The sequence below is a fragment of the Clytia hemisphaerica genome, unplaced genomic scaffold, assembly GCF_902728285.1.
Source record: "Clytia hemisphaerica strain Z4C2 unplaced genomic scaffold, Clytia hemisphaerica genome assembly, whole genome shotgun sequence".
NCBI classification, from domain to species: domain Eukaryota; kingdom Metazoa; phylum Cnidaria; class Hydrozoa; order Leptothecata; family Clytiidae; genus Clytia; species Clytia hemisphaerica.
Window position 1 is genome coordinate 367,435 of NW_027104207.1, and position 20,596 is coordinate 388,030.

Here is a 20,596-nt window from a genome sequence, read left to right on the forward strand (position 1 = left end):
AGTTCCCCCGAGCTCTTCCGGCGCTTCAGGTAGGGTGGTCAGAGGAAATTTCAAACTTACTTGTAGAATACCAAACCAAGTTTAATGGAAAGCCACAACCATCAGAAGAAAAATGAGGGGTCATTTACCTTCCAATTCTTTAAAGTTCCAAAGATATTACATTTTGAAGTTCAATTTTTCAAGCATTTTCGTGCACGCATCGCCAGCCATTTTGTGGAAAAGGATAATTACAAGGTCTCAAAAGAAGGTTGTCTATTGCTCATTCCGACATTTTAAATTTTCCGGGGGTTTTGTTGTTTGGAATTGATTAACTAACAGCTAGGTAGGGTCAGGGTTGCTAGTAACGGCTTGTCACTGTGCCGGGTGCATACTCGGCGCCTTGGGCCCCGCAGGGTTGCTAGTAACGGCTCGAATTTCAGTCAGGTTATAAGTCGATGTCGGAATGAGCAGTAGACAACCTTCTTTTGAGACCTTGTAATTATCCTCTCCCCCATTTTGTACCTTCATTACGGCACCAAAAGCGAAAGTGTTTAATGAAAAATTCCGCGCGAGAGGTTTGGTGCGAGTTTTATTTTCGGTAGATGTAGCTGAAACGGGGGTAATTACACCATAATCTTTCCCTTAGCGCTTGCCACCGGAAACAGCTTGATTCTTACTTTTTTCACATTTGGAAAGAAAAAACATTGTTCTTTCTAAAAAATTCACGTTCGATAAAAAAAATTGATTTTTTCAATGAAAAAAACGCATTTTAAGTACATAATTTGACTTCCTGAAAAATATACGTGGCTCCAACCAACCAACGTGGTACGTCTCAAAAGCTAAACTATTGCGGGGAACGATGCAAAAAATTCCAGGTCGATAGCTGTTTCGGGTGGCTAGCGCTTTGGATTTTAGAACCCCCGGATAAAAAATTTTACCGTGCCGCGAACAAGAAGTTTGAAAAATTCACCCGCGAGTACTCATTTTCAAATTTTGAAGGAACATGAAGACATGATGTGCTGATTTTTTCTGCAAAAGAAAGCTGAATAAATTCTCTACACTTTGGAAAAAATACTTATGTTAAAAGAGGCTTCCTTCCTTGAGATATGTAAGCTTGAATATTTTTTTTCGAAAATCTATGTTTTGTTACTGCCGCACGCGTAAGGCCCGACCTCCCTACTTCAGGAGCAAGTGATTTTTAACACGTTCTAAAAAACCGTTAAAATATGGTTAAAAGAAATTAAATATTTAGACCCCTTTTGATAGGATTGTCGTTGGTATTTAGATAATAACCCGGTCAACGCCCAACTTCAGCGAATGACAATGAGTTGAGAGGGTACGATGGTACGGTAATCTGATCATATGATACTGAGAGGTGTTGAGAGAAGATCGCCATAAAAAACTTACCAATGACAAAACGCCAAGAAGAGAGAGGGATAACGAGGGATAACAGTCCAGGCAACACTGTCACTGATGATAGTGAGAGATGAGAGAGTGATTGATATTGAGATTGTCACCAGTCAACTTTTTTGCAGTTTTTTGGTGGTCGTGGCTTCTTCGTAAAGACGAAAGACAGATCTGGACTTATTTCGTACTTTCCAGTCTCTTGTTCGTAGTTTTTCTGACTTTCTGGTTCTGTGTGAGTTATTTACTATGTTTTCTAACTTACTGAATGACTTACCGACAGATCGTCACCGGTGGGATTCGAACCCACTAAATGCAAAGTTCCGATGTTTTGAAACCCAATGCCTTATCCACTGCGCCACGGATTCATGCCGAGAAAGCGTTTCTGATGGCTATTTATAATGTACAAACTGCAGACCAGACTGTATTAAGAGAAAATCACAAAAGAGTGCTTTTTTCGAGCTCCAACCCTAACCCTAACTGATAATAACCCAATTCCTAGCTAATCTGATACGTAACCACACCCAAACCACACCCAAACCCAACCCTACCAGGTCGCCTGCAGGTCCTGACACTATTCCCGCATACCGGATCCGAAAAATAGATACATGTCTTTCGTCTTTACGAAGAAGCTTTCACCTTTTTTGGTCACTTTTTTGTCGAAAAGTTAAAGTGAAAGTGCCGCCCTGTTGTAAATCCGATCTATACGAAAATCGGGAAATAAAAACGGGTCGGTTGGGACGGGGTCGGGTCACTACCTTTGGAGTTTTTAATTTTACTAGTCTCAGAGGCCCGGGGGGTACTAGGTTTGCGAGGTGACGGGTATGTCCGAGCCGAAAATCGACCCTTTGAGAGACAAAATTTTGGTGATTTTGGGACCCTTTGAGTAGACTAGACAGAGACTTTTTCCTAATTTTTGGTCCATTTTTTCCAAATTTTGGTTTGATTTTCACCCAATTTTGGTCAAAATTTTTGGAAATCGTGACCCTTTGAGAGAGAAATTTTTGATTTTCGTGATTTTGGGACCCTTTCAGAGATTAACTTTTGAATTTTTACCCCTTTGAGAGACTTTTGAGGAATGAGAAAAGGTACCCTTATGGCTCGAACATACCTGGCACCTATTTTGCCTAAGTACCCCCCCCCCCGGAACTCAGGTCAGCTAAGCTCTTACAAACTCCTGAAGCTCTTAGTCTTATTTGATTTTGCTGGTCGTTAAAGGTTTTTTTTAATAAGAGTGATATCGTTTGCTTACTCATCAATTTAAATTCACAAGCTTTTTAACATTGGATTGACACGGATGTGGAGCAAGATTGGTTAGAAAGAGTAAAAAAAGAGGAAAAGAAAAACATTTCTTTGCTTATATCAGCATAATATAACAATAGCAAGACACTGCCATGATATTAGTCTGAATCGCAGACCTCTACAAAAACCAAAGGTAGTATCTATAAGGAGGACGAATCCGTTAGTGGATGCAAGCCGCCTACCCTGATATGGAATACGTGTCTGTTATGAAAGGAAAACACTTATGTAAAAATAAAGCCTTTAACTTATAATACAGAATGATTTTGTTACTCTTTTTCTAAAAAAGGCGTCATCTCTATTATTTCAAATGACCAATTATATTATACCGGGTGACCCACGAAAAAGTATAAGAGTTTGGAGGGTAACTTGTGTCCGAAAATTCAACTAAATTCTCTTTTCATGGTAAAGAGGAAAGGCAAACTTAAATTTTGATGTATCATTCTTTAATTTTAGAAAAGTAGTTATCGAGATATGGAGGTATAAAGTCAACAGTCATTATAAAAAACAGTCAAAAAACGTCAAAAAAGACTTCTTTTTTTCGGACACAGTTACCCTCCAAACTCTTATGGACATGTTTTTTTTGACTGTACCAAAATGCCGATTTTCAACCAACCCGGTTCAAATCGGCACTAACAGAGACAGCTGAACCCTTTCTTATCGTTATTCAAAAATAAGAAAATAGATTAGTAGCTCTGTCCGATACTTTTTGTCCGATCTTAATAGCTTTTATGGAACTTAAGATATCGCTTGTTGAATCCGGAGTATTTCAGGATGAAAAAAATCATAGTCTATTTGGGATTTATAAAGTCGGCTCTATATTTGGCCTTTGTCGTGTCCAATTTATATACGAAACTTATATCAGGGTGTAGCTAAAGGATTGAATTTTCACATCGACCTCTTTTTTTTGGAAAAAACCGGAGGAAAATGGGATCAAATTGATCATTTTTGAAATCTAGGTGCTAATTCTAATCGTATATATTTTCCTGACAAGTCTATCAATCGGGGAAGTGATTTGAGATTTTTGTTTAGTTGATAAGAAAGGAACGAACTAAAGAAAACGGGAATTGTTAAATTGAGTGAAAAATGATTAAAAAAGTCCTTTGTTTGTTTTGATCATAACTCACTCCGGCCTTAAAAAAAATTACTCCTCAGGCTATTTTATGATTTTAGGCTACCTCAGGAATGCATAGAAACTTCCTCAGGACCAAATAATGAGTCATGGAGTGAGATATGATCCAAAACACTCCATGATTAATTAATCCTGAAATACTCCGAATTTTAAAATTTCAAATAGCTCATTTTAAAGCCCAAATTTCAATACATATCAAAATTTTGAGAATTCATCATGCGAATGACGAAATAATTAATATAAAGTGATTTTCACGATTTTCGAAAACCTGATTTTGGTACGGTGTCAAAAAAAAACATGTCCTTATACTTTTTCGTGGGTCACCCGGTAGTGAAGTATCTTAAGAACTCTAGCTCCCCCCCCCCCCCGTGGTTTCTGGGAGTTTCTTGTTAAATCTGGAAAACACTTAATTTGTGGAAACACCCTCAAAAACACACACAACGGAGAAAGGGTTACTTTAGAACTAGAGGTAAGGTTCAAAAGTCGGATGACGCAGCGAGACCGCTCGCAAAAATTTTGACAGTGACACCCCAGCTATTTGTGTGATAATGGTGTGATCAAAAATTTCGGGACGAGTGATAACTCGACATTCTGGGGGCTATTAAATAAAGTGAAATTATTCAAAAGGGATAAAATCTTATTCTTTTAAGTTTACTCATCAGTCAAATCTGCTTAAAGGGACGTAACAGTACTTGCGAAATTTGTAAACAAACTGTATGCAGCGAATACAAAATCGAAACAAATGTCATATGTCTAAATAAAAAATCAAACCAAATATGGCTAATTTTGATTGTTCAATTGTTTTACAAGTTTGCTTTGGACACGTGATTTTAATTGTTCTCTTTAATGACACGTGGTTCGCGCAATGTTTACATTTTACTACTTTTATGTCTCTTTAAGCCCCCCTGCAGCACCCCCTCACCACGGCATCACATATGTGAGTTATTTCATTTCCAAAGAAACAATTGAAAAGAAATGAGACAAATATTTTAAAAACAAATTGCACATGAACTTGGCTTTTATTATATTTACTGGTATAAAAAAGTCCTTGTATTTATGTTCAAATTTTTCTATATATCACAGCATACTAATAATAAGCCTATAATTAGAAAAACAATTAAAAACTAAATAAAACTCCTGACGCACAAGCCTTGGTAAACCTGTATAAAAAACGGAACATTAACAATCCTTTTAGGCGAAAAATATTCACTATAACCTTTCTTTGAAAATCAACGAAATGACGAAAAATAATTTCTCGGACACACCTTGGATTAGAATAATTATGTGTACTTTTTCAAGCAACGTCTATGTTCGAAATCAAATATTCTCTGACTATTCTATTCACCAGTTTGCTCCAGAATTTATCCTTAGGCTATGAAAACCATTTATGTAAATTGTCTTTTTATCAACAAACACCTCGCGTGGTGTGATGTGGTTCTTTCGGGAGCGTCGACGTTTTTTGAAAACAAGGAGAGTTGGAATTCAATGTTCGAATAGATCACATGAAGGTGACTTGCTGAATGACTAGATGATGTGTTTTCTACACATACAAGGACTCGTCAAATGTTCAGCAAATGTCTCGTCTCGCAACATTGGCCACCAAACGTCCAACTTAACAATTCGTCGCACCTATCGTCAGCTGCTACTGTTGTTCGATGCCGTTATCTTCTTCGCGTCTAATATTCGAACCTTCAAGTTAAAAGATAGAGCCAACGTTAATATATATGATTTCTGGAATTCGATGCAGTGAATTAAACAATACGCAGGTTTTGAATTAAACTACGCACGCGAAAAATATCAAGAAAACACAGCGAGTGACAAGCATAAAAAGTAAAAGCTATGCAAAAATTTAATTCGAAACCCGTGTATTATTCTTCATAAGGTCCTGCACACACCAAAGGGAGTTACGAATAGTTGACTTTTACTGCAATAAGAGTTGAAGGAACAACAACAGACGACTTAGGCGAGAAGTTGAGCGAACCATGTTCATTTTGGTTGATAATAAACTTTTCGTTAAAAGACATAACAGAGGAATAGGTAATCTTAGAGCTTAGATCCTGAGCGTCCCTTCAAAACAGAAGATAATATACTTGTCAAAAACGTGTAGAGAAATATTCCTTACATCGCTATCTGTTTGACAAACACAGATGTAAGAAGCATCGGGACTCCATTGTACTTCGAAAATTCCCGTGCCATTTGTATTCCGCTTGGTGTGTATACAAGCTCCAGTCTAAAAGTAGAATGAATGAAAAACCATTAGGGAAAGCTGAACTCGATGTCATTAAGATTGATAGTTATATTGTATAGCCTGACTTCAACATAAATTATGAAGCATCGGGACTCCATTGTAACTCTAAAAAGCCCATAAGATTCGTACTGAAACTTGATAAAGACAGACGTCAAGCACACCTGTAATTTTTACATAAAGGGGGATAATTACTTGTGGTTAATGCAATTTATTTGGTTTCTCATTAAATTGACTACTTTAGGCGTATAAAATTTCGCGAGCAGAAACTTTCGCGATTTTCGCGAATTTTGCCCCTTTTCGCGAAAGTAAATGTCTTTAAAAATTCTAGAAAGTGCTCGCGAAAAATATTTTTCCGTTAGATACACTCTTCGCGAGATGCATAAATTTATTGTTGTCCTCGTTTTCAAACAGATTTCATTGCTATGAAATTATACATTTAAACAAATTTAAATTCCCAAAAAGCAAACATTAACTCTAAAACAAAAGTACTTGAAATTCAAAATGTCTTATGAGGTGTTAACAACACAATTATCATTTTGAATATGTAATTTTATAGCAATGAAATCTGTTTGAAAACGAGGACAACAATAAATTTATGCATCTCGAGAAAGTTGTATTCGCGAAAGTAAATGTCGCAAATTTCGCGATTTTTCGTCCTCGCTAAAGTTTCTGCTCGCGAAAGTTTGTACGCCTAAAGTACTCTCGGGTCTCTAAATAAACGGAAGATCTGGAATAAACGTGGCTGTACTAATTGGGGTAGGCCTAATTACACATTGTAGAGGAATATTTGAACATTTCAACATGTCCAAAATTTGCGTTTTTATGAAAATTGCATAACATTCGAAGTTAAAAATTTCATTACCTGAACGTTCCAGACATTGAGGAGGCCGTCTAAAGCGCCGGACACGAGGAAATCACCGTCCGGATGGAAGGATATGGAATTGATGGGATCCTCGTGTTTGTTGAGTGTTTGTAAACACGTACATTGTTCAGTGTTCCAAATTCGAATCGTAGCATCATAGCTTGCGCTGGAAAAAAAGAGGAGTTTTAACATCAATTTAATTAAAATTGAAACTCCGATTTTTATTGAAACCCCTAGGCAAGACTAAATAAATTGAGTGATGAAGAGCCCGTTTCACGAAATTTTGTCTATGCAAACATTTTAGATTCTCAATTTGCTAAAAAATAATCCACTTACAATACTGAGACTACGGTATGATTTTTGGTGTTTGAGTTATTGAGGCTCGACTGTAGAAAGCCCATTTACCTTTATTGTTACAACCTTTGTGATAAATCTCATCAAAACAACAGCCCCCCGCTTGCGTTTTAATAAGGAATTTTTTTCTAGTCACAAAGAAAGTTTAAAATCGATCTGGTATTGAATTATCTTTTAAACGAAAAAAAGTACTGTCAATTTGAATACCATACCTAGCCAGTAGTTTTTTCCTGTTCCACTTGAGTTGAGTGACCTCCTTTGTATGGCCAGCTAGATCGTGGAAGCCTCCTTTAGTATTCCATAACTAATAGAGAGAGAAAGAATTTTTGATTAAAAGGTTTCAAAGCTTCGATACTTAGAAGAAGGCAGTCGAACTGAGTATAATAACAAAGAAGATTGGAACTACGGATTCCAGCTCTCTAAAGACAGTCAAAGGCTGAACATCAATTCATTTTTCCTTATAAAATAAAAAAATTTTTTTTCAAAACCTCGACACTGACGGAACACACGGCAACAACAAACCTAATTTCTATCTACGAGAATTTGCAAAAGGCACTTTTCCATTGACACTTTTCGAAGAATTTTAGAAACGTGAAATAAATGACACAAGCCCACCTTTACAAGTTTGTCGTCACCGCAAGAGGCTAACACATCTCCACTTTTGTTCCACTCGATACAATTTATATCGGCCTATAAAAGAACGATTGACCTTAAAAAACTTAGCCTTAAACTTACTAAACAAAGAGCTTACGAAATGAGTAATCATACTTTATCATACTTTGAGCTTTCCCTGAGAGCTAACGTTTTTATTACTGATATTTTCAAGTGCAAATTCAATCTCGCTAATCTCGAGGAGCTTGTAACGTTCGAATTTTTCTCTTTTTCAAATCAACTCTAAATTTCCATCAAAGACAAACCCTCATAAAAGGCTTCTCTAATAGAAGAGGCTATATTTCCCGTTTAAGTTCGAATTATTGAGATTAAACTGAAGCAAGTATTATTGGTGGTGCAATAGATAATGAGTGGCGCTTTTTAACCTTTTCTCGAATATCTAAACCATCAACCTAGGAAAGACAAAGTCAAAATTGTATCAACCATAAAGAAAAATCCAACCATCACCATACCGTGTGGCTTTGTAAAGTATGTAAGGGTTGATCACTGTCCATTTTACAGACGAAGATCAATTTATCAGTGGAACAACTGGCGAAAATATCTTCGTTTTGCCAATCAACATCTGTGACAGGTCCTGAATGATATTGGAATTCTCGCAGAGCTTGCCACGTCTCTGCGTTCCAAAGTATACATTTCTTAAAGGAATGGCAAAACATGAATGAATTAATCGTAAATACAAATTCATTGGAATCAGGTCATTTTACTCTTGTTTTGTATTAGCTCATACGTGTTGACGCTCTCTAATTTGATGTTCTACTATTCGATAGGCTCCCTTATTCGATGAAACTTAAAGTCCCTGTCAACAAGAAATTCTCATAAACGACTGACGCTCCCTTTCGATAAGCTCCCTTATTGTTATTCGATGAAAATCCAATTCCCCTTGAAGATCGAATTAGAGAGCGCCTGCAATTTCGTGAGACATAAAGGAATTTGGAACATTCTAATACCTGCTCATTATGAAAACATTTTTTCAGCTGAAAGAGAATCTATTATGAAAACGGGGCTGAAATTGTATATCATTGAAAATATACTTTATCTAAACTTGCACTGAGCAAGAGATTCCCTTTGGAGTTCCATTTCAAAGTCATGACAGTATCTTTGTGGCCACACAACGTTGCTAGTAGGTTTCCTAAAAGAAATCATTATAAATTAAAGGTAGAACTAGTTCAGAAAATAGAAGAACAGGCTCTTATTATAAACAAAAATCTCTATAATTTGCGAATATAACATCTTATGTTTTTTTTTCACAGTTTTTTTTTTCACTTTTCTGTTCTTTTTACAATCTATATAGTAATAGCGGTGCTTTGTGTGTCTGTGTGTCACCACTTTCGTTTTCGCTTTGTTTGTGTTTTAAAATTATGACTTTTAGTCCCTTGCTCCACAAATTTGTTCTTTTGGATTCGCGCCATTTGCAAAAGATCGGATAGAGCTTGGTTTAGACTTTATACAGCCTTTGTTTTGAAATTTAAGGCCCATCTACATTTAGTAATTTCAATTTGTGCCAAGACTTGCCTTTTTCTCTCTTCTTTTGTTTTAAATGTTTTCGAATGTATTTAACGATCGTATTTATTAATGTCATTCGAATTCTTTCCAAAACAAAACAATTTCATTTCATAGAAAAGAATATTTCAAAAGTAAATCAAAACATAAAAATCAAAAAGTTTGTGGACAACAACAGCATTCAAAACTTCAAAGGGCGATATAAAGCATAAGAAAAAATTAGTTAACTTCTTTCTTCTTATAAAAATATTCAAGTCGTCGTTACTGTTAAAAAGTGTGTACGTCATTTTTTATGTTTAAATTCGAAAAGTTATGACAAGGGTTTAAAAAAGCAACTTAGAATTGTCTTCTTTTTTTTCGATCTGATAAAAACAAAGAGTTGCAATATTCTTTCTGACCTTCCCACTTTTGGACCTACCCCGGTGGGGTGAAGGTCCTATAAATTCACCTCTGTCCGTCCGTCCGTCCGTTCGTTACCAGCTTTTCTCGAGATTGAATCATAGGAATCATTTGATTTTTGGTACAAAGGTGCAAAACGGTGGTGGCCAAAATGTGACGGAGCCCGATTTTCGAAAAAAAAATTTTTTGGGCAAATTTGGGCCAAAAAACGGCTAAAAAACGGTTTTTTTGGACTTTGTGAAAAATTGGATCATTAAATTTTTTTGATTTTTTGCATGAAAGTAGGGTACCATCATAGGTAAAAGATGGCTCAAGCAGATTTTTGCAAAAAAATTTATTTGGCTTAAAAAACCATGTTTATCTATAAGAATCACTATTAATAAGCATACATCAATGTTCTTAGTCAAATTACTCAATTTCTTTATGAGATAGATGTTTTTTTTGCGCTCATGAGGGCTTACTTTTGAAGAATATGTGTGTTTAGACATGAAATTTTGGTTGCTTGGCGTGTTTATATATGAAAAACTGGCCAAGTTCAATATTTTTTATAAGCACATTATCATTACTTAGGTATTAGCTTTTCTCGAGATTGGCTCTTTCATTCTTTAAGACTTTTTGCACAAAGATGCATAACTATAAACCCTCGAATGTGACTGAGCCGAATTTTTCGAAAAAAAAATGTTTTTGGGCAAATTTGGGCCAAAAAACGGCTAAAAAAGGGTTTTTTGGACATTGTGAAATATTGGATCGTTGTTTTTTTTCTGATTTTTTACATGAAAGTAGGTAAAAGATGGGTCAAGCAGATTTTTGTGAAAAAACTTTTCAGCTCAAAAAACGCATCTTTATCTATAAGAATCACTATTAATAAGCATACATCAATGTTCTTAGCCAAATTACTCAATTTTTTGATGAGATGGATGCTTTTTTATGCTCACGAAGTCTTGAATATGAAAGAATATTTCAAGAGCATGAAATTTTGGTTTCTAAGCGTTTTTTATAAGAAACAAACGACTAATTTTAATAAATCGTCACTATTTGTGTTCTGAATGATTGTTTAACGTTCATTCTCACGTAGATGTCAATTATACTCAGGTGAGTTAAGGCAAGTCCCAAACATATTTTACGTGACGCACACCGCTTCCCATTGTTCCTTAACTTTCGTATATAGCTCAAAAGAAGCGTATCAAGGAGAGGTTTCCGGAAAGTGCTGGGCCAAAAATTTAAATTAAGCCAATCTCAAGATATCGACCAAAAACTGATTTTGACGTTTGGAAATACGTCGAAAAAACACGTCATAAGTAAGATTCAAATGACGTCATTATTGAAAACAGCGATAACTTCAAGTCTATTAATTCAATCAACACCAAATTTTGACTGGAGACATAGATTAACAATTCTGAAATATTTGTTGAGAAATTTTCAAATTTTTTAGATGACGTCATTTACTGTCGGTAAAAACTAAAATACGTCAAATAATGATGACGTCATCAAAAAATTTCAAACTTTTTTCATACATTATTTCAAAATCAACAATCAACGTCTCAAGTCAAAATTTGGTGTTAAATGTAGTCATGGAATCGAAGTTATCGCTGTTTTAAAAAGCGACGTCATTGAACTTGTCTTTTTGACGTGTTTTTTCGACGTGTTTCCAAACGTCAAAATCAGTTTTTGGTCGATATCTTGAGATTGGCTTAATTTAAATTTTTGGCCCAGCACTTTCCGAAATCCTCTCCTTGATACGCTTCTTTTGAGCTAAATACGAAAGTTAAGGAACAATGGGAAGCGGTGCGCATCACGCAAAATATGTTTGGAACTTGCCTTAACTCACCTGAGTATATGTGTTAAATGCATAACCAGGTAGGTCCATAAAAGTATCACTTGTTTCCTGAAAAATTGTCATTTAAACTGGACGGCATATTTAACGCGAGCGAAGCGAGAAAAATAACTACCTGCAGAGTCGTTTCAAACGACACTGGTACAGTAAACGATGCTCTTTCTGATAACTTTTGACCTAAACAAAAAATTATGTCACGGGGGGACACAATCCAAATATGGTTAAAAGATAAGACACGCGGGGAAGGTTAGAGTTAAATGTTGTAGAGATTTCTATTTTTTATTTGATCGCTTTTTTAAGCCAGCTTCAACACCCAAAGGACTTTTAGTGCGTTCAGCTACAGCTTAACCGGCGTGCGACGCCGGGTACCGGCTAGTTCATAATATTCTTCTGAGAACTTTTTAAACTTTCCACCCAATACGTCCCTTAAACCATAGAAAAAGTGACGTATTGGGTGAAACAAAAACAGAAAAGTTGCATGATTTCGTGAAGTCATTGCAGTGGTGTATATAATGAATTGCAGAAATGATAAACACCTACCTTCCATGTTCCAAATTCGAATGGCGTTTTCGATTGTCGATGCAGTGGCTAGCGTTTGACCATCAGGCTGTAGGAAAATATGATATGATTTTCTTAGTTTTGAACCTAACCGTTTGAATTAATAATTGAGCATAAAACAAAAGGCCAAATCATTTTGTGACAACAAAGAACCCCTCAAGATATCTAGACAATGTATGGTTTGGCATTTTTATCCGTCTTTAAATGGTAATGAATACTCAGCGTTCAATCTCTGGTTTATAACTATTATTGATCTGTTGAAAATTCATTAAGAAGGTTTTAAGTAAAGACAAACTAAAAAGAAAACCAACAACTTACATTCCATGTGAGACTAGTTACATCTGAGCTTTGCGTGAATTTACTATTTACATCTTGAGCATGGTTCAGTTCGATGATCTTGATCTCCTCAGAATCTAAATACCACAAGCCAGCAACGCCATCTGCCGCCCTGAGTTGAAAGAAAAAGATCACCCAATTTATTATTTCAGAGTTAACCTTTCAACTGTGACTTTTATTTGCAGACATATTTGAAAATCTATTTCAGCCAAAAGTGTCTTTTGAAAATGTATTATGGTCATAATACCTTAAAGGGATTAATTTTCGCAGGAACTTATTTTCGCGATATAATTTAATTTTCGCGGGAATTATTTTTGCGAAGACGGGAATTTTAAATTCTCGCGAGGATTAAATTTCACGAGTTTCGCGAGAAATTGGCTTGTTTTTTGTTCAAACAAAGGGAAATTATGTCTAAAAAACCCCTTAAAATTACGTATCTCTCAAAACTTAATTTTCGCGAGGATTATATTTTGCGAATATCGCGAATCCAAAGGTTTTTAAAACGTTCGTGAGGATTAATTTTCGCAAATTTCGGAAAAACTTGCGGAATTCGCGAAATATAATCCCCGCGAAAATTTTAGAGATACGTAATTTTAAGGGGTTTTTTAGACATAATTTCCCTTTGTTTGAACAAAGAGAACAAGCCAATCCCCTTAAGGTGATATGCTTAATTGATCCCAAAACCCTGATAATACTAATGCACCTGAGAAATTATACTCAATCATAAGTTTCTCACTGAAGGCATAAGATTACATATAAAAATGGATCTAGTGACATAGAACGTACCTTATTGGAACTAATTTTCGCGGGAACTAATTTCCGTGGTCGAAAAAAAATTTCCAAAAAATTGCATTTCCCAGGTTTTAATTTTGCGTTTTTTTTTATTCTGGAACTTTTGCGGGTTTTAATTTTCGCGGTTTTGCCCTTTTCATGAAAATTTTTTTTCATGAATTAATTTTGTTTTCCTGGGGATTTTTCAAATTTTTCGATAAAATGGGAATTGTATTTTGTGGGAATTGTATTTTGTGGGAATTAATTTTTGTGGTTTTTAATTCTCAAAATTTGTCGCGGACTCAAGTTTTCACGATTTTGACGAAAAACTGTGAAAAACCCTAAAATTAGTTCCCGCAAAAATTAGTCCCAATAAGGGTACCCTATAAAAATATTTTTGGCAGTGAAAATGAAACAAAAATAATACCCTGTGGTTACAATATTTTCTGTTGGATGCCAATCACAGCCAAAGACTTCTCTCCGATGACCATGTAGCAGAATAGATTCATCATCATCTTGAAGTTCGGCTGCATATTGATTCAATTTCTTCTTAGCATCGACTTTTTGTGAGATCAAACGGTAAATGGTTTGAACTCTTTCAGCAAGTGCCTCTGGCACGACTGCATCAATGAGAGGGATTGACCCAAGAATATCAAGGTTTTCTAACAAATTCCCCTCCTACAGACATTAAAATTATAAACATTATGTAGACATTGTATGTATTGGCTTTTGAATCCAGATTAATGAAGTTGGCAAAAGTGAAAGTACCGGTTTTCTCCAAATTGAAAATAGTTTATGATTTGAAAAATTGTTCAAAACACAGAAAGAGCAATCTCAATATGAGATAATGTTACCTTAGGTCTTATAAAATCAAAAAAATAACACAAAAAACTTTCACTTACATCAGTAACACACAATTCACCTTCGATGAATTGAATTCCTTTTTGAAGAAGATTTACAAGTGCACCAGGAGGAACGACTGTATTGTTGATATTCGATTGTGTTATGTGACTTTCAATACCAAATGAAAATGCTGAGTGCTGATAGCCTAACAGATTTAAACATATTCAAAGTTTTAAATATTTATTGAAAAAGATGCTGAAGAAAGGATATAACTGGATCCATGAGAAAACTGCTAAAAAATTATTTCAAAGGTTTAAATAAAGTACCAACTAACTAAAATTTGTGAAAAACAATTAAAATACTGAAACTATTTGCATGTATAATAAATAAAAAATCATCCTTGAGCTTTGGTTGAATAGACTAATTAAAAGTATTAAGTTTGGAATTCACAGTACCAGTAGCCTGACATACCTGATTCTTGCAAGTAACGATAGACAAGAAAATTTACTTCATCACTCATAATACTCATGATGAGTCATGCTTGTTTTTTATTATGTGCCTCTAAAAAGAAAAGTGATTTTGAATTATTGCATTCAGAATAAAAAGACACTCTATCAAAGTTTTGCATTTACATGTAAGTAATCCCAAAAACCATACCATTGCCTACCACTGAAACTTATGCCAACTGTGTTGTCACAATATACTAAACATTAGCCGCCCCAGCGTCGTCTGAGACCACTCTTTACAATGATAATCAAGCTCGTTTTGCTCGCTATCAATTTTGAAAAAATAAAATGAATTTTTACTTTTATGAGAAATATGCAAACAATGTCTTGTATTTTCCAAGGAAAATAAACCACAATATTTTTCTTGAATATTGAATGGAACATCAAATTTACATTTCCCTCTATTCTCCAAGGAACATTTTCCAAGGAAAATTAATGTAAATAATCTGCTGTATTTTCAAAGAAAAATTAGATAAAACACATTAAAAAGACAAACAACCTAAAGCGAGTTCTTGTATTTTCCAAGGAAAATAGACCAATACAATTCCTTGTACTTTCCAAGGTAAAAATTACAATTTTACAATGTTTCAAGGAAGTTATCTAAAGCTTTTTTTGTTCTACTTCCAGCAAATTGATTTTTCAAAAAATCTTTTTCCAAAAAGGTAAAAATGGTAGAATTATTCATAAAGTAAAATTAAATCAAAACTGCCAAAAACTTTCTTAAATCTACTGGCAAGGAAAGAAGGTCTTGTATTGCTAAAATCTACCACAGTCAAGAGTGTCTTATAAAACTATTCATGCTAGGAGTAGTTCAGCCATAGGCAGATATATTCGAGGGTGACTTTGAAAGACTTTGAACAGCTTTGAATATTAGATATTTAATAATGAAAAAGAGAGTGAGTGTTCAATTTCAAAGTACTCTGCAAAAAGAAGATATGAAAAAGGAAAACACGCTTTTGCGGCTTTCATTCATTTTAAGGCTAAAAATTTGAGAGATCAATAGAGAAAAGGCACAAAATAGAATTGCTGTCTACTTAAAGCAGCGGGGGTCGGTAGTAAAATCTCAGACATAATGACGTTTACTATGGTGGTGGTGTGACGAAAAATCGAAAAAAAAATTTTACTACCCAGGGTAGTTAAACCTCGAGAATGTAGTAAACCCAGAGAATGTAGGTATTTTTCAGCATTGTAGCCCTAACGATAGTTCAACTTCATAAAAAGTTGTTTCAGAGCTTACTGTTACATATTAAAAACAGTTATTGGACAAAGTCAAATACAATATGGAAAAATATTGGGCGATTGATGTTCAATGTGTTCGATTTACAGTTTTCGTTCACAAATCATTCAGTGTATAAACAGATCTTTTCTGCTAATCCAATGATTGTTGGGGATTGTTTAGGCTAGAGCTGTTGCGCTAGTAATTTTTGAACCATTTGAGCTACAAAAACACTGATCGAACTTAATCGAACTGCGATAATTAGTCAAATTTTAAATCGAACTGAAGATTTTCTGGTAAAGTTTGATTACTGTTCGATCAGGTTCGGTAATCAAACACCTATCGTTCGATTTCGTTTGATGAAATTTAATGGTTTGTACGAAAATCGGTTTGATAGGGTTTTGTAGTTGACATCGCCTGGCCTTGTTGGGTTGCTGCACAGGCAACTGAAGTTCGATTCCCACTTGCAGCGGTTCACTTGCTAAGTGAATGAACTTTCGCTTGGGTCAACCCATGCCATGTGAGGGGAATTGGGTAGTCAGTTGGGTGTTTAAGATAAAAATGGCAATTAATACTCTTTTCAGCATTTATTGCCAAAATCAGCAATTTTTTCAACAATGAAACGCTGAATCAGCAGAAAAATAAAAAAAGTAAATAAATGAAAATTGCCATTTTCGGCAATTATTGCCGTTTTTGGAAAGAAAAGTTGATGTTATTATTGAACACATGGTATTTGACACCCTTCGGGTAGTCAGTTGGGTGTTTAAGATAAAAATGGCAATTAATACTCTTTTCAGCATTTATTGCCAAAATCAGCAATTTTTTCAACAATGAAACGCTGAATCAGTAGAAAAATAAAAAAAGTAAATAAATGAAAATTGCCATTTTCGGCAATTATTGCCGTTTTTGGAAAGAACTGTGTCTCGTTTAGTTTTGTTTTCAACTGGTTTCTCATAGAATTAGAAATGCAGATAGCGAGATCGAGTCATATGTAAACAAACTTACAATGGGACATGTTCATAAAAAGGGCAAGCCCTGTGACATTCAAAAAATATGAAAAAATCGTTTTTTGTTGACAAAACCTTCAAAATAGCTTCTAGATCAATAAAATTTCTGGGCTAATAAGGTAACCAAAGATTTATTATACACTGGATATACAAGTACCTGATTTTTGCTGGTTTCTCATGTTCTAGCTATGTCCGCAGTAATGATATTATTGTTCACTCTCCTTCCCTCATTAAATGATTTTTCGAAACATTTTAATTACTGTATGTTTTATATCAAAAATCACTCATCCAATTCCCAAAAGAGACTTAAAACTTTCCCGTGAGAGTCAGATTCTTCTATTTAATTGCCAATTATAAGTCGTTATGACGTTTCAAGTTGTGAGAAAGGAAAAAAAGATGTGTTGTGTATAAGAAATTGAATGATGACACCGGAAATTTTCAAACTTTAACCACAAAAAAACCACCTCGCCACCACGTGCCTCCAAAAGATTTTCATACCACAGCTCAAGCAGGGGGGGGGGGGGTCGGTAGTAAAATCTCAGACATATATGAGTAGTAAAAGGATTTTTATGAATTTTTACATACCACCACCCAGACTCTTGGAAGAGGTATTCTACTACCCTGGTAGTAAAAGTTTTTGGGACAATTTGTCATAAAGACCACCTATTTTTTGGTTGCTTTTCGGACTGATTTTACAAAAAAAGCTAAAAAATGATTATTTCTGTGACACATGTTTTGCCCTTAGAATTAAAGTCTTTTTTAAATTGACAAAAAATCTCGAGAATTTTTTGTTTGCAGCCAACAACTTTCCAACAGAAAATGTTTTCAAGTTATAAAAATTTTCAGATTTTTTTCAGAAAAGTCATCCAAAAAATTAAAAGAATTACAAAAATAGCTAAAATTTGCTAATTTTACCAGTTTTAACTACCCAGGTAGTAAAATTTTTTCAACATTTAACACATAGATACCACCCATTTTAGTATTTAACTACCCTGGGTAGTAAAAAAATTTTTCGATTTTTCGTCACACCACCACCGTAGTAAACGTCATTATGTCTGAGATTTTACTACCGACCCCCCCTGGCTCAAGTCTAATGTTTGTTACTTTTTAGCTCTTGTGGTAACAGTTTTGGAAAGATATTCCCAATTGAATATCTCGTGTTACTATAAGCATTTTGTTTGATTCAGTCAGGACCTCTTTGGACTTTTTTAACATTAGTTCGGATAGAATAAAAACATACCTGATCAACACAACCAAACCTTCTGTCTTGCGCGTTTACTCTTTCCTTCACAACAACTTTCGTTTTTGCTTATGTAGGTTTTAAAATCCACAAGTAATGAACCTCTTATAGCTTTATCTGAATAAATCTGGTTGAAAACCTTCTATCAGGTTTCATTCCGTACGTTTTTTATCCACGTGGTGAACCGGTTTCCCCGATTTCCCGATAATTAAAAATTGGAACTTTCCCGTGGGCGCGATTGGGCGTACCGCCATTGCGAAATATTTTTCGTGAAAATTTACCGTATTCTAACGCTAATATAATCTAGATAGGAAACAAATATTAAATTTGATCTTTTTTTGCTCGTATTTCTAAATTTCAAGATAAAAAGAACTATCTACGAATTATTTTCTTTAACGGGCGTTGAATCGACATTGACATATTTGATGATGTCATAATCAATGCCGTGCATATTTTGTCAGCGCCGTGCATATTTTGTCAACATCCTTTTCATTGGATAAATACCACTAAAATATACAAGATAAGTAAACATAAATTTATCGCCCGCGAGCACGGCTTAGCTAAGCGCACATCTCTTATTCATTATCTAAGAATTGAAGCGGGCAAAGATTACCGCGCGGCTGATAGCGGACGAAGGTTTTTTGAAGATATTTTCAGTTATAATCCAAGGTAGAACAAACTAAACATAGAAAGGGGGTATTTTTTAGTGCTTTATACGATGATCGCTATTTTTTTTGAATTCTATGTTTAGATTTTTCTACCCAGCCCCGTTGCTATGTACGCGCGCCCTGTTGCTAAGACCTTTGCTTGAAATCGAAAGCGAAACCAAGATTATTTAGCGCACACTGCCGTTTGCGTAATATCGATAAAGTGAAATGAGGTCCTGACTGGTTTGATTTTTCTTGTCTACTGCTGTTTTTCTCACATTACATTTCACAAATGTATCTGGCTTGGTATTCTAGCCTTACTTTCAAAGTTTTTTCCCTGCAAATAAAAACACTTCTCCCGAAAAATTTATGCAACAAAATTCTGATTGGCCAGTTTTCAAACGGTTTTTTTCTGGTGGCAAATTCAAAATCTCCAATTCTACCATACTAATTTTTATCTCATGTGAGCTTTATTTGTTGTGAAATGGAGTAAAAATTTGTATGGGTCCAGACTACTTGCTACTTTGCTATTTTATTCATTCGTTTATCTATTGCTTTATCAACTCGCCACTTGTCTTTGTTTCTTTATTCACTGGTTTATGTGTTGCTTTATCAACTCGCTACTTATTCGCTAGTTTATCATTTGTTTATCTATTGCTTTATCAACTTTGCTACCTAGCTACTCGGTACTTCTAAACTTCACTATACTTTGCTTTGTCTATAATCTCTTACTTCAAGTCTCACCTCGCTTTTCTAGAGAAATAAATTGAATATTCTTTGGGCTGGCATTTTCTTCCAAACAACAACATCGCAAAATACTAAAAATGCTTCGCAAACAGTGAAAAAATTTTTTTACCTTGCTTCTCTCAAAAAATTGCGAAGCTCCTTCTATTTATAATTCGAACCCTGTATGCGTTTCCTGTAATGTTTGTATGAAGAGATAGGTCTATACTGCTTTACTTCTCTTGTCTTGCATTATATGAAAAAATAAACCGGCACTTTTTAATAAAATCAACATTTTCAAAAATCTTGAGAAATTATCTAAATTTTGAAAAAAGTACGTTCGTCCAAATTTCCCTATTTTCAGACCCCCCCTCCCCCTTGTTCGTCAGCGTTCGTTAAAACCAGACGGTGTCAATCGAACGAATCGAACGCCGAATCAATCGAACGCAATTGAGCGCAATCGAATAATTGCAATTCGATTGTCGAACGCAATCGAATGGCAATCGAATATTACCCAGGATTTGCTGTTCGATTGTATTCGATTACGTTCGATTGATTCAATTGTATTAGATTTTATTCGCTTTAGTATGGTACTTAAGCGCTCGGCCGCCCACGCTAAGAAGCTCTAACAGAGTGATCCAATTTAATTTAATCGCAATCAAACTCATCGTACATAATCGTAATCGAACGATATCGAAGATTAATCCAATGTTATTGACAATCAATCGAACCAATCTAACCTTACTCGAACGCAATCGAATATTACCCAGGAATCGGCCGTTCGATTGAGATTCGATTACGTTCGACAATCGAATCGCAATTATTCGATCGCGTTCGATTACGTTCGATTGGTTCGATTGCGATTTTTGTTCGAAGTTGTTCGATTGACACCGTCTGGTTAAAAATAAAATCCGAAGTGAACCAACCAGCAAAGAGACGCCATTTTGTTTTTGGAACTGCCGCCGCGGAGGACTCGAACCCTAGCTCGTCTCTCAACTCTCTTCGCGTGGTTAAACTTGCGATATTTATTATTTTTGGGTTTTGGAGGGGTTTTGGACCGTTTTAA

General features: G+C 35.1%; 2 protein-coding genes across 2 annotated transcripts in view; one reads left to right on the forward strand and one right to left on the reverse strand.

Moving 5' to 3' along the window:
* LOC136815453 (N-alpha-acetyltransferase 50-like) overlaps positions 1–20,596 on the forward strand; it is a 431,221-nt gene that overhangs the window by 71,268 nt on the left and 339,357 nt on the right. The gene's annotated exons all lie outside the window — the stretch shown is intronic.
* LOC136815428 (F-box-like/WD repeat-containing protein TBL1XR1) lies at positions 4,802–14,758 on the reverse strand. Its single transcript, XM_067071875.1, has 12 exons — positions 14,663–14,758; positions 14,251–14,396; positions 13,776–14,026; positions 12,560–12,689; positions 12,224–12,290; positions 8,982–9,079; positions 8,403–8,585; positions 7,894–7,968; positions 7,491–7,582; positions 6,925–7,090; positions 5,937–6,044; positions 4,802–5,503 (listed from the first exon to the last, which is right to left on the reverse strand). The coding sequence occupies exons 1-12, from the start codon at positions 14,718–14,720 to the stop codon at positions 5,450–5,452; spliced, it is 1,428 nt and encodes a 475-aa protein (XP_066927976.1). The 5' UTR covers positions 14,721–14,758; the 3' UTR covers positions 4,802–5,449.